Raw genomic sequence first — 15171 nt, forward strand, 5'->3', positions numbered from 1 at the left:
TTAGGTAGATCATCAATAAGTTTAATTGTATACAGCCTACAGGTTCTGAGGACGGCATACCTAGTATTAGCGTACAGGTTCTGAGGACGGCATACTTAGTATGTCAAAATATGTAAACAATTAAATCTGTGTACTCCTTGTTTATGAAGTGTTATAAACCAGACTCGTGTATTTCATTTTGAATCCATCCTAGGGACACTAGCGTACATACAGAACTACCTATACCAGACATTGGATCTTATTTTCTTTAATGACAAATGTACATTGTACACCCTCCATCTTCGTCCTTCACCTATTTAAACTATTGTTGAAGACGGTGATTCATAGTCGTCAGGCTTCTGAAATGAATCTGCAGCATGGAGTTTAATTGGCTGATACTTTAACTGATTTTATTCCAAGAAACTACACCATTATTGATAAGTTTCCATGCACAGGATTGTATGTTGTGAGATTTATAGCCCCGTGAACAGTAAGGGTCATTTTGAAGAGGGATCTCCTTGTAGTAGTTGGTGACTACCTCACTGAACAACATACGGAAGGCCTGTTGCATGCAACCCAGAACAATTAGGATGAAGTGTTTTGCCCAGGGACACAACCACGACAGCACAGACTGGCCTGTTTCTCAGCTTCCCGAGAAATACAAACCGACACAGGTAGGGAGCATCGAACCACGCATCTTGGATCATGACTTGGAGGTCATGTAGGCAAATACACTAATCGACTGAGCCATTGCTGCCCCCATACACCTTCATTTCTCTCGTAATGAATATGGCATGATGTAAGCAGTCATCCATTTGGTATAATGGACTGAATTTTCCAAATTTCCTACAATAAATTTCAACATATTAAAGTTACAGCTCAGATTTGAATTCCTTCAAAACAAACTATTTTCCTAATATTCTGAGTTTATATAGTCAATTAAATCAAAATAAGTGGTTACATAATTACATTATAAAATTGATGAAGATCTGTACATATAATTACAAATAATATACTTCAAAAAGCAATCTCTAAGGTCGTTTCTCATTTGTCATGGTCCGAATGGTTGGCAGACCTGGTAATTTGATGATGCTTTCGGGCCTTCTTGGCCTTTTGCATTTTCTATTTTTTGTTGTTGTCCTCCAATCTCTTTAGCTTCTTAACCATATGACATACAGTTGTTTCCCCGAGAGGCTTTTTGATTTGACTGTTTTTGCAAATGTGATTCCCCTTTGATTATTTCAGTGTTTGATTTTTGTCCTGAAATCTTAAATTTTTTGGATGGAATGGTAGACCTTATAATCACGATATCAAGTTGTGTTTAATGAGACAACTTAAGTTACTCCTGATTACTGGTAAACATTGACTTTATCGTGAGGGTTACAGCATATCCCACTCATAAGCTGATGTTAATCTTTTTTTTAATGCAATAGTATAATTATAGCACTATATGGCATTTAACACGTGTTCATTGTTCCGCACTGTGGTACTCTTGCTAAGAATATAAATTTTAGCCTTTGTAATAATATAATTTAGAAAAATAAAAAATAAAATCATGACAGAAATGCTGTTAAAGTGGTCCCCATAGTATTTTGAAGCATGAAAATTATGAAGAATCCAACTTTTTTCAGGAGTCCATGCATTCATAATACACAATACCTTGGACAAAAGTCGATCAATGAAAATAGTGTCTAAATTACCTGAAAGAGTGGGACATTCTTTTAAATATTGCCAGTTCTGAGACTATTTCTTTGATCCATGCATGTCTTTAATCATTAAATTCCTAATTAGAATTTTTAATTTACCAGTTGTTTAGTTCTGTTGTAGTTGAGATACATGGGCAGGTCTTCATCCACCTTGGAGTAAAGGAGTTGTCTCCCCTTACAGCCCAGCTGTGTCAGTCTGTTTAGGCCTTCAAGGAAGTGGGTATAGGCAGGGCAGACAATATCTAGATCTGACAGGGTGAACACCAATCTGGGGACAGAGGCAGGTAAAATTTATACAGGTGTAATATACAGGTACTTGTCATAAACCAGCAGTGGGTGGTCAGGCGGTACAGTGGTAACACACTTGCCTTTCACCTATGTGGCCGGGGTTCGATTCCCCGATCTGATTTGAAAAGGTATGGGGTCACCTGCCAAAACCACGTGGGTTTTCCACGAGTACTCCGGTTTCCTTCCAAAGTAAGACCTTTCACACGCTTCTGTCCGGGCCAACAAGCGTGATTAATATAAATTGATATAACTTGTTTCGCAATTGTTGTAAAATAAATTAATTTTATATAAACCAACAATTCATCTGTGTATATTTTGGTATTGATCCCTAAATAAGCCCCCACCCCTAGTGTAAAAGTTTAGTATCATATTTATCCTCAAATAAGCCCCATCATCTAGTGTAAAAGTTGGTACCGTATTTATTCTCAAATATGCCCCTTCCCCTAGTGTAAATGTTTTATACCTTATCTGTATTTACCCTCAAATAAGTCCCAACCTCTCGTGTTAAAGTTAAGTACCGTATTTATCCTCAAATAAGTCCCAACCTCTCGTGTTAAAGTTAAGAACGTATTTATCCTCAAATAAGCCCCATCCTCTAGTGTGAAAGTTAAGTACCGTATTTATCCTCAAATAAGCTCCATTCTCTAGTGTTAAAGTTAAGTACTGTATTTATCCTCAAATAAGCCCTATCCTCTAGTGTTAAAGTTCAGTACCGTATTTATCCTCAAATAAGCCCTATCCTCTAGTGTTAAAGTTAAGTACCGTATTTATCCTCAAATAAGCCCTATCCTCTAGTGTTAAAGTTAAGTACCGTATTTATCCTCAAATAAGCTCCATTCTCTAGTGTTAAAGTTAATTACCGTATTTATCCTCAAATAAGCCCTATCCTCTAGTTTGGGGAGGATTTATTTGTTAACTACGTGTAGCTTAATTACTATTTTATTAAAAAAAAAAAAATATCATGCAACTTGAAGTTGAACTTGAACTTGTTGTACATGGAGTTTAAAAATTATTGAGTAAAAAGCTTTTTTGTATGTCATCTTCTGTCTTTGAATGTTTTGGCATTAAAAAGGAGGTTTGCAACACAGGAGTATAAGGAAATGAGAACAAAGGTAAAACGATGATGGAAGGTTGAAAAATGAAACAAGTACTATTATCCAAAGCTTGCTACACTGCATATTGAAATTATGAAAAATGTGTAAACTCTCCATTTATATTCTTGATAAAACACTTAAAGTTGAGCCTTGTGTTGGTATAATACTTACAATACTTAACAATGTAGAGTGAAAAAGAATCAAGCAAAAGTACATCTCAATATAATTACATTATGTTACAGCAAAATTATTTCTCTTAAGGAGGTAATTAAGCTACATATATGATATGTGTTTCCTTGTCAAAAGAGTTCAGCAATAGGAATCTAGTGCAGTATCTTGTAAAATGAGTATTAATTTAAATAGAATTAAAAGTATGTCTCAATATTGTCAAGGGAGATAACTACCGAGAAATTTAGATTTACTCGTTTAAATCTTACCTTTTCTCCAGTCCCATGTAAAGGGTCTTAGCTGGTCCTTGTGACATCAGCATGTGTATTGTATTTAGTAAGGCATCAGTCAGGCCGTCATCATAGATTACTAAACACAAAGACATGGATCATCACTTTAGATAAAGGGTCATAGTTCACCATTCACAAACTGAGGTCAAAGGTCAGTGTACAGGGAACAAGGTCAAGATCACCATACACAAAACAAGGACAAAGGTCACCACACATAAAACAAGGTTAGAGGTCATTGTAAAGAGAACAAGGTCAAGGTCATCATACACAAAAGGAGGTCAAGGTCACCACACATAAAACAAGGTTATAGGTCATTGTAAAGAGAACAAGTCAAGCTCTCCATGCACAAACAGAAGTCATGTCAACATTCACAGGACAAGGCCATCAGTCAGTTTACATAGGACAAGGTCACAGGTCAATGTACAAAGGTCAATGTCACCATATACAAGACAAGGTCTTCTCATTGATCAATTATTGACAGGGTGGCAGATTCTATAAAATATCTGGTCGAATGTATGCATGGTGTAATGGTATTTTATATATACTTATTCTGAAATAACACCAGGTTCAAAATTGGGGAAATAGCGGGTGGTTACAGGGGACAATCAGTTTGTAATGAACTTAACTCACTGTATAAAACTTGTACAGACCATAGGTCAATATAGAACAAGTCAAAGGCATTGTACACATGAACAATAACCATTGAAATAATACATAGGTATTTGATATCATAAGTTATCAATGCATCATTATGTGATTGAATAAGAGAAGAATTATGAAATGTATAAGAGACAAGAATAAAATTCAAGTATTTAAATTTGGAGATATATTTGTTAACCACTTTTAGCTTAAATTTATTATTCTACAACATTGAAAGAGTTTTTTTCAATGTGGTCTGGAGGTCAGACCATGGGGTTAAATATTTCAATGTGGTCTGGAGGTCAGACCCTGGGGTTAAATATTTCAATGTGATCTGGAGGTCAGACCCTGGATTTATATATTTCAATGTGGTCTGGAGGTCATACCCTGGGGTTAAATATTTCAATGTGGTCTGGAGGTCAGACCCTGGATTTATATATTTCAATGTGGTCTGGAGGTCATACTGTGGGGTTAAATATTTCAATGTGATCTGGAGGTCAGACCCTGGAGTTATATATTTCAATGTGGTCTGGAGGTCAGACCCTGGGGTTATATATTTCAATGTGGTCTGGAGGTCAGACCCTGGAGTTATATATTTCAATGTGGTCTGGAGGTCAGACCCTGGGGTTATATATTTCAATGTGGTCTGGAGGTCAGACCCTGGATTTATATATTTCAATGTGGTCTGGAGGTCAGACCCTGGGGTTATATATTTCAATGTGGTCTGGAGGTCAGACCCTGGGGTTAAATATTTCAATGTGGTCTGGAGGTCAGACCCTGGGGTTATATATTTCAATGTGATCTGGAGGTCAGACCCTGGGGTTAAATATTTCAATGTGGTCTGGAGGTCAGACCCTGGGGTTATATATTTCAATGTGGTCTGGAGGTCAGACCCTGGGGTTAAATATTTCAATGTGGTCTGGAGGTCAGACCCTGGGGTTAAATATTTCAATGTGGTCTGGAGGTCAGACCCTGGGGTTAAATATTTCAATGTGGTCTGGAGGTCAGACTGGGGTTAAATATTTCGATGTGGTCTGGAGGTCAGACCCTGGGGTTATATATTTCAATGTGGTCTGGAGGTCAGACTGGGGTTATATATTTCAATGTGGTCTGGAGGTCAGACCCTGGAGTCAAGGCCCATTGCTGACCTATTAGAAACCTGGAGACCACTAACCACATTTACTATTGTTTGTCTTAAGTTAAAGTTTTGTAACAGACAATTAAATTACCATCAGCAGCAATGATGATATCAGCTTGTAAGATGTCTGTAATGTCCGACTCAGTCAGTTGAAACTTTCCTTTACCTGAAAACACAATAAAATACTACTACAGTATATAAACAAAAAAACTCTCCTGATTACATTGTATAGAACTACATATACAGAGGAGCCCACTTATTTGCATATCGCTTATTTGAATAACCATCTTATTTGCATAAAATTCTCAGGTCCCGATTTTCTTCTTCTTTATCTTTGTATTTGAATCCTGTGTATTTGCATCGACTAAAACACCGATTCCCGCTTATATGCAAATAAAAATTTCAAAAAATCGAAAATTTTTAATTGATTTTCAGGTATTTTTGTGATTTTCCCTTAATAAAAGTATTATGAAATGTGTTTTAACTTACATATTGATTTGACACGATGTACAACGTTATCTAATCATTGGTTCACAATACAGGTTACGTTCGATGCAAATAACGTAAACAATCAATGAATCATATAGCGCCCATTTTGAGTACCTACCTGATGATCTACATGTGTATTTAAGAGGGGCCAAAACCCAACTCCGCCTATATGAATACTCCGGTTATTTGCATATTTTGTCATGGAAAAAGGGCTATGCAAATAAGCGGGTTGCTCTGTACTTAATCTTTCACAAAATCAGCACCAATTACTGCCATAATTTCAAAAACAAACAGTTATGCTAATTTGACTATTGTGTTACATCCCACATTTTTCAACCTCAATACTCCATGGGTTTCTTTCATTTGTGATCTCAACGCCCCTGGAATATGTCATGGCAAAATCTAAGGCACATAACAAGCAATTGGATTGGTGCCATATTTTCTAGGGATCAGCAGAGAGTGAAAGAGAACACAACCGCTGGATTATCATTTCAGGGGTCAGTAGAGAGTAAAATTGAATGTAACCCTAGGATTATCAAAGATCATTTAAGGGGTCAGCAGAGAGTGAAATTGAATGTAACCCTAGGATTATCAAAGATCATTTCAGGGGTCAGCAGAGAGTAAAAGTGAACACAACCCCTGGAGTATCGACATTTCCTGGAGTGCAGAAAGGGAAAATGAATGTAACCCCTAGGGTATCGAGAGTATCGAGGACATTTCCTGGGTGTAGAGAGGGAAAGTGAATGTAACCCCTAGGGTATCGAGAGTATCAAGGACGTTTCCTGGAATGTAGAGAGGGAAAGTGAATGTAACCCCTGGAGTATCGAGGATGTTTCCTGGAGTGCAGAGAGGGAAAGTGAATGTAACCCCTAATGTATCGAGGATGTTTCCTGGAGTGCAGAGAGGGAAAGTGAATGTAACCCCTGGAGTATCGAGGATGTTTCCTGGAGTGCAGAGAGGGAAAGTGAATGTAACCCCTAATGTATCGAGGATGTTTCCTGGAGTGCAGAGAGGGAAAGTGAATGTAACCCCTAATGTATCGAGGACGTTTCCTGGAGTGCAGAGAGGGAAAGTGAACATTACCCCTAATGTATCGAGGATGTTTCCTGGAGTGCAGAGAGGGAAAGTGAATGTAACCCCTAATGTATCGAGGACGTTTCCTGGAGTGCAGAGAGGGAAAGTGAACATTACCCCTGGAGTATCGAGGATGTTTCCTGGAGTGCAGAGAGGGAAAGTGAATGTAACCCCTAATGTATCGAGGATGTTTCCTGGAGTGCAGAGAGGGAAAGTGAATGTAACCCCTGGAGTATCGAGGATGTTTCCTGGAGTGCAGAGAGGGAAAGTGAATGTAACCCCTAATGTATCGAGGATGTTTCCTGGAGTGCAGAGAGGGAAAGTGAATGTAACCCCTAATGTATCGAGGATGTTTCCTGGAGTGCAGAGAGGGAAAGTGAACATTACCCCTGGAGTATTGAGGACATTTCCTGGAGTGCAGAGACGGAAAGTGAATGTTACCCCTAGGGTATCGAGGACGTTTCCTGGAGTGCAGAGAGGGAAAGTGAATGTAACCCCTGGAGTATTGAGGATGTTTCCTGGAGTGCAAAGAGGGAAAGTGAATGTAACCCCTAATGTATCGAGGATGTTTCCTGGAGTGCAGAGAGGGAAAGTGAATGTGACCCCTGGAGTATCAAGGACGTTTCCTGGAGTGCAGAGACGGAAAGTGAATGTTACCCCTAGGGTATCGAGGACGTTTCCTGGAGTGCAGAGAGGGAAAGTGAACATTACCCCTGGAGTATTGAGGACATTTCCTGGAGTGCAGAGACGGAAAGTGAATGTTACCCCTAGGGTATCGAGGACGTTTCCTGGAGTGCAGAAAGGGAAAGTGAATGTAACCCCTAGAGTATCGAGGACGATTCCTGGAGTGCAGAAATGTAACCCCCAATGTATCGAGGATGTAGTGTATACCTTGTACAAGTGTGCCCTGACACCAGTCCAGTTCCCTGACAACAATGTCACAGTTCAATGTCAGGTCAGTATTTAGCTGTATGTTATGTAGAGCCATACCAAGCACACTCTCACCTACATCTGTAACAGTGAAGAAGAAAATGGAACTTTAGATCATAGTTATAAATCTTACCAAGTTTCAAAGAAACTGGTTGAAAAAATGTATGAGGTCTGCAGACAAAAAACATTACTACCGTATTTATTCTAATAACCAAAAGGTAATAACTTTTGCAACAAAACTGGAATAAAAAATTCTTTCAGGGAAACAAAGTAACATATCATGATATTGTAAAGCATACCAAATTTCGAAAATACCAGTCAATAAATCTGGGAGGAGAAAGTTTATGTCAGACAGATGGACGGACTGACAGACGGACGGTGACGGACAGACGGATGATGCCATACCATAATATTCACGTCAATGGAGTTACTTCCCCTGATTATTCTTTGGAATTTTTCAGCTGATGAATACAAAATTGAATCTCTATAACATGTAAAACGATTCAGGTGTTATCATTCTATGTCTGTGAACACATCAAAGTTTTTTTCTCTCACCTGTACAGTAAACGGTTTTCGCTGTCATGGCTGCTACTATTGTCGTCAATCCTGTACCAGCTCCAAGGTCAAGGACAACCTTCTGACAGAAGTCGGACATATGATGCAGAATGAAATCACATAGAACCAAGGCTCCTGCCCAAACCTGCACATATACATATACAAGACAATGCAAATGATGCAAATCACTTCATATTCAAATTCGTATGAGGTATTCTCATATTTGACCAAGATATGAATTTATTAGAGCTGTGTATCGCAAGGTGGGCAGCAATACGATTCATATCGCGCTACAGGGGTCACGATACGATATGTATCACAATACAGGAGTCACGATACGATACGTATCATGATATACGAGAAGCTGATGACCTATCAGATATTTGGTATTTCATTGTACAGAAGTCATGTTTTGTTTGTGGTACTGGTATTTCCTGAATATTGGGGTGTTTGTCTACATTTGTTCGTTTCCCACAATGTGTTCTTGAATTTAGATAATTTGGATTTGAAAGATCTTCGCTGGAATGGCCTTGTCCGCCATGTTGTATACTACAAAACGTAAGTTAACGTTTGTCAAGGGAGATAACTACAAATTTTCAAGTATCGCGACACAAATTAAGGATAGATGATGCATCGATGTACATATACCACTCTGCGATGCAATACATTGATGCATCGTTGAACCATTACACCATTAAAATTCAATCAATTTAGAACAATGACAAGATGTGTTGTATCAATAGAAGCTGTGGCAATGAATTAATTGATGACCTTGGCACCCTAAAACATGAACTTATTCCAGGTATTCCTACAGAAATTATAAACAAAATGTTAATATTCTCCTCCTTGATGTCTTAGTAAGGCGATAATTCCCTGGCTGTTGATAGGACTTTAAACAAAAACAAACAAACAAAAGGATAAGAAACATTGTGAATTTTAGCAGTTGCTATTACTTGCACAAAACTTTCTGAAAATGTTGTGAAAATATTGTGGGGAAGCTCAAGCTGTAGTCCGGACAGGGACTCGAACCTAGGACCTATAAACCGTGTACGGGACTCGAACCCAGGACCTGTAAACTGTGTACGGGACTCGAAACCAGGACCTGTAAACTGTGTACGGGACTCAAACCCAGGACCTGTAAACTGTGTACGGGACTCGAAACCAGGACCTGTAAACTGTGTACGGGACTCGAGCCCAGGACCTATAAACTGTGTACGGGACTCGAACCCAGGACCTATAAACTGTGTACGGGACTCGAACCCAGGACCTGTAAACTGTGTACGGGACTCAAACCCAGGACCTGTAAACTGTGTACGGGACTCGAACCCAGGACCTATAAACTGTGCACGTGACTCGAACCCAGGACCTGTAAACTGTGTACGGGACACGAACCCAGGACCTGTAAACTGTGTACGTGACTCGAACCCAGGACCTGTAAACTGTGCACGTGACTCGAACCAGGACCTATAAACTGTGTACGGGACTCGAACCCAGGACCTATAAACTGTGTACGGGACTCGAACCCAGGACCTGTAAACTGTGTACGAGACTCAAACCCAGGACCTATAAACTGTGTACGGGACTCGAACCCAGGACCTATAAACTGTGTACGGGACTCGAACCCAGGACCTGTAAACTGTGTACAGGACTCGAACCCAGGACCTATAAACTGTGTACGGAACTCAAACCCAGGACCTATAAACTGTGTACGGGACTCGAACCTAGGACCTATAAACTGTGTACAGGACTCGAACCCAGGACCTATAAACTGTGTACGGGACTCGAACCCAGGACCTATAAACTGTGTACGGGACTCGAAACCAGGACCTGTAAACTGTGTACGGGACTCGAACCCAGGACCTATAAACTGTGTACAGGACTCGAACCCAGGACATATAAACTGCGTACGTGACTCGAAACCCAGGACCTATAAACTGTGTACAGGACTCGAACCCAGGACCTATAAACTGTGTACATGACTCGAACCCAGGACATATAAACCGTGTACAGGACTCGAACCCAGGACCTATAAACTGAGTACGGGACTCGAACCCAGGACCTACAAACTGTGTACGGGACTCGAAACCAGGACCTATAAACTGTGTACGGGACTCGAACCCAAGACCTATAAACTGTGTACGGGACTCGAACCCAGGACCTATAAGCTGTGTACGGGACTTGAACCCAGGACCTATAAACTGTGTGCGTGACTCTAACCCAGGACCTATAAACTGTGTACGGGACTCGAACCCAGGACCTATAAACTGTGTACGGGACTCGAACCCAGGACCTATAAACTGTGTACGGGACTCAAACCCAGGACCTATAAACTGTGTACGGGACTCGAACCCAGGACCTATAAACTGTAGATTGATGCTCTAAGTGTAATAAATCCATCATTACTCGAAAACCAACCAATAATCCATACTTAGTAAATTAGAGTCATATATTTAGATACTTGTAATTAATTTGAAAGTAAATTTTTAAGTGCTGATGAATATTTGTACAAGCATGTCTAAAATAAATGTATGTTAAACTTTACATAAACAGAGGGAAGTTAAATCATACAGGCAATCAACACTGCTGAATTTTACAAATTTATTTATTTATTTATTTATTTATTTTGGCAATTTCATAGGGTCATTAATTTAATTTGTAAAAAAGTTGTAGGTAAACAAAATAAACATACCTGTTCACCGACATCCTTAAGTTCTGTTGCAAGACTGTGTTCTATAATGAAAATAAATCTGTATATATTAGATTTGATACAGAAATATAAACTGTAATTCAACAATAGAGATATATATAGAGAATACATGGTCAGTGTCTTAAAATATATATAATATGCTTACCTGTAAAATATGCTTATCTATCAAATATGCTTACCTATAAAATATGCTTATTGCTTACCTATGAAATATGATTATCTATGAAATATGCTTACCTATAAAATATGCCTCCCAATAAAATATGCTTTACCCAAAAATATGCTTATCTATTAAATATGCTTTACCTATAAAATATGCTTACCTATTAAATATGCTTATCTATAAAATATGCTTTACCTATAAAATATGCTTACCTATTTAATATGCTTACCTTAAAATATGCTTACCTATAAACAATTTAGGCCTTATTCAGGTGAAACAGTCTCTGATTTAGTTGTGTGAGATCTTAAGAATTTTTCTTTTTTTAATTTTGAAATGTTTTCCTATGGAAATTTTAAGATAAGAGTTTATATTAAGGATGAAACTGGAGTCTACAATCAAAGATGAACAGTCACAAAATAAGCTAAATTAACAACATGATATCTTGTGTGTTACATCAAAATAAACGTAAGCTTTATCTATTTTACTGCAATTGTGAAGCAGGTTATAACAACTTATATGGGTAAATCACTCTAGAAGCCCGCATGGAAGTGAACAAGGTGTCTTACAATTACTGTGGGAGGAAACAGAATTACTCGCAGAAAAGCCACGTTGTTGGGCAGGTGACCCTTTCTATGTCTTAATGGGTAATCTAACTGTGGCTATACCTAGTTGAAAGGCAAGTGTTACCACTGTGCCACCCGGCCACCCTTCATTATATAACAATAGCTTCATTCACATGTATGTATAAGCATGTAGATATATAATTAATTAGCGAGATAGAATTGATTAACTTTTAGAAATTGGTTATTTGGAATGAATTACAGCTAGGGCTCAAAGTGTATATATTTACCAGGTGGCCAAATTGGCTACCAGATCAAACAAGAAATATCTTTAAAAAAGATAAACGGCATAGTTTTAATGCTGGTGGTTATAATGTAATACTGCTGGTGAAATAAATCAACGAACTGATGCGTTTCAGCACGGATAACAAAATTAGATCAGTTTGAATAATTTTTGGTAATAATAAGACTGCATTTGAATCAGGAATATGATTTATTAATGTTTCATTTGAAAAGATACATCCACTTTGCTGCTTGCATTCAATCTTAACTTTGTTTCGTTTTTAACTGCATATCTGCATTTTGCATTGACCGCTGCATTGACCGCTACATTGACCAATCACATACTTCATCTTGACCAGTAACGCCATCTGTCGCGTCATATCCGGGGCCAAAACAAAATTAGACGGCTATGCCGAAAAATCTAGGCACCAATTGGCAAAGTTAGTCGCCTGGCCTAGTTGTCTTGAATTTATGAAAAATTCTTTAATTCTTTAGATCATTTTAGCATTGACAGCAGCCTTTGAAAGATTAACCAAACAGCAAATTTACACATTTTTTTTAGTGGCCATGCAGGCACCTTAGAGGTCAATAACTGGTCGCCAATGGTGAATCTAAAGCGCCATGGCCACTAAAATAGGCGCCACCTTGAGGTCTGAATTATCAGTAGATTATTAGAAAGTAATAAATAACCGTAATACCTAAAGTTATTACTGTTCTGTTTTCGATGTTCTGACACCTCTGGAGAATCAGGTCACCGTCCTCATCCGTCTCCAAACATGGATGACGATCTCTCTCCACTGTTGTATTTTCATTGTTCTGACACCACTGGAGAATCAAGTCACCGTCTTCATCCGTCTCCAAACATGGATGACGATCTCTCTCCACTGTTGTATTTTCATTGTTCTGACACCTCTGGAGTATCAGGTCACCGTCCTCATCCGTCTCCAAACATGGATGACGATCTCTCTCCACTGTTGTATTTTCATTGTCCTGACACCTTCGGAGAATCAGGTCACCATCCTCATCCGTCTCCACACTACAGCGTTCTGTCTGCAACGTTCTGTCTTCTGTTTGTCCAGTTGTGTCAACGCTGTCCTCAGATTGTACAGCATTGTCTCCAGCCTGGTCACTATCACCTGATGGTAACTTGATTTCAAATCTTGTCACTGAATTAGATAACAAATAATTTTATGATGAGTGTTGTTGAGTGAAAACACAGTTTAAATTTTATATTCTGAGTATTCCGACTCATTATTTAGATTGACCCTAGAGTATTCCAACGTCCTCTCTATGTGATGGCTGAATATTCTGATATCTTGTTTTATCTGGCCATGTGTATTCTGACATCCTGTATAATAGACCCCTATTTGTCGCCAGTATTCCAGCATCGGCTATAATCTGACTCCTGAGCATTCTGAAATCCTCTCTAATCTGACCCACTTCCTGTCTAATCTAAACCTGAGTATTCTGCATCCTCTCTAATCTGACATCATGTCTTTTCTGACACCTCAGTATTCAGACATCCTGTCTGATCTAACCCCTGAATATTCCAACATCCTGCCTAATATGACCCCTGAGTATTTTATATCCTCTCTAATTTAACCCCTAGTATTCTGACATCCTGTCTAATCTGACCCCTGAGTATTATTACCGTATAGCGAGAAATTTTAGCGCGGCTTTAATTTGGCGGGTCCGTATAAAGATCGCCAACCAAAATTTTACCCGTCAAATTTTAACACCGCCAAATAAAAAGACGCAAAAATTTCAATTTCACCAATAGTTTGCGTCCCGACCACCATTTACCTTTGATAACTCAAGAGAGTAATGAATGGTGCGTAACGTTGGTTGTTGCCTGGCAACTGTCGGCCAAAATGCTGATAGGTACATACGAATAGCTAGTGAACAACTACTCATGATACATGTATATCAATACAAGTATGATATATACTGCATCATAATTATTTTTTGTGAAAACAAAGCCATCTACCCATATCATTCAATGTACTGATGTTAACACTTTACCTGTAGACTCATTGTTTAACTTACTTGTACGTATACACATCATACAATAGATGACCATGGCGATATCTTACGGTTGATTAAATTCCCATATAAACACTAACTTGACAAATCTACATGTATGTGTTCGTTTGAATTTTTATGGTAATAGTTTCCGGTTTCGAGACAGATCGAGGATCAATAATACAAAACACACTTAATCAATATCGATTGGATGTATGGACTTAACATAATTATCTATATATACCAGTAGGTAATATATATGCTCAACGCCAAATTAAAACCCTAGATCAGGGAAATCGCTAAACTTTAACCCTCCAAAATTTAACTTTCAGTTTTCGACATGACCAAATCGCCAAATTTTATGACTGCTAAAATTTCCCACTATACGGTATATACTCTCAAATTTAACCCCTAGTATTCTGACATCCTGTCTAATATGACCCCTGAGTATTCTGACACCCTGTCTTATCTGATCCTCGAGTATTTTGATATCCTCTCTAATCCCTACTTGTAACCATACATTAGAAGAAAGAGGACCACAATTGATGTCTGTGTGAATGTATTGCCCTTCATCTCGTAAAATTAAAACACTTTTCCAAATTAATAACCTTAATATCTATATTGGCACACTTGGTTAACACTAAAGTAAGGTCTGGGCTAGCCTAATAGTAATATATGTACATGTATTGTAGGCTAACTGCTAGGCCTAGCTAGTCCTTGTTATTTCACTAGTTCCTGTGCTGAACGTTATAGACATGTATAGAGGTTTAGGTTTTGAGATATGAATTACTCATCAATAAATACCAGAATTATTGAATTTTGTTGACAAAAATTCGCTTGAGTGGTACAAATGAACATCTGAAAGGACCTTCTCTCCGGGCTCCATTTGAGAGAGAGTAAAACGAGCACTTGTCTTCCGGTTGGAAATTAACAAACATTTAAGCGCGGTACACTCTCTATTTTTACACTTAATTCAATTGATGAAATAAAGGAAAATAGTTTCCTTAATTAACACGATCGTTTTCTCTAAATAGATTTCACCGCATATGCTTAATATCAATTATGGTAAATCCGGTCAGTGTGTCCA

At 38.4% G+C, this 15171-nt stretch overlaps 1 protein-coding gene across 1 annotated transcript; it reads right to left on the minus strand.

Moving 5' to 3' along the window:
- Positions 1 to 15165, minus strand: LOC117338550 (methyltransferase-like protein 22). The gene is made up of 9 exons (XM_033899912.1): positions 14889 to 15165; positions 12761 to 13228; positions 11040 to 11080; positions 8351 to 8495; positions 7757 to 7876; positions 5394 to 5468; positions 3505 to 3604; positions 1785 to 1953; positions 1 to 825 (listed from the first exon to the last, which is right to left on the minus strand). The coding sequence occupies exons 1-9, from the start codon at positions 14968 to 14970 to the stop codon at positions 787 to 789; spliced, it is 1239 nt and encodes a 412-aa protein (XP_033755803.1). The 5' UTR covers positions 14971 to 15165; the 3' UTR covers positions 1 to 786.
- Positions 15166 to 15171: the final 6 nt, after the last annotated feature.

The sequence above is a fragment of the Pecten maximus genome, chromosome 1 (assembly GCF_902652985.1).
Source record: "Pecten maximus chromosome 1, xPecMax1.1, whole genome shotgun sequence".
Lineage (NCBI taxonomy): Eukaryota > Metazoa > Mollusca > Bivalvia > Pectinida > Pectinidae > Pecten > Pecten maximus.

Coding starts and splice junctions, on each gene's coding strand:
- LOC117338550 (XM_033899912.1), bottom strand. CDS start 14,970: ATGGAGCCCGGAGAGAAGGTCCTTTCAGATGTTCATTTGTACCACTCA. Junction 8,496..11,039: donor TTAAGGATGTCGGTGAACAG/GTATGTTTATTT, acceptor GTATATGTGCAG/GTTTGGGCAGGAGCCTTGGT. Junction 826..1,784: donor ACAACAGAACTAAACAACTG/GTAAATTAAAAA, acceptor AATTTATTGTAG/GAAATTTGGAAAATTCAGTC.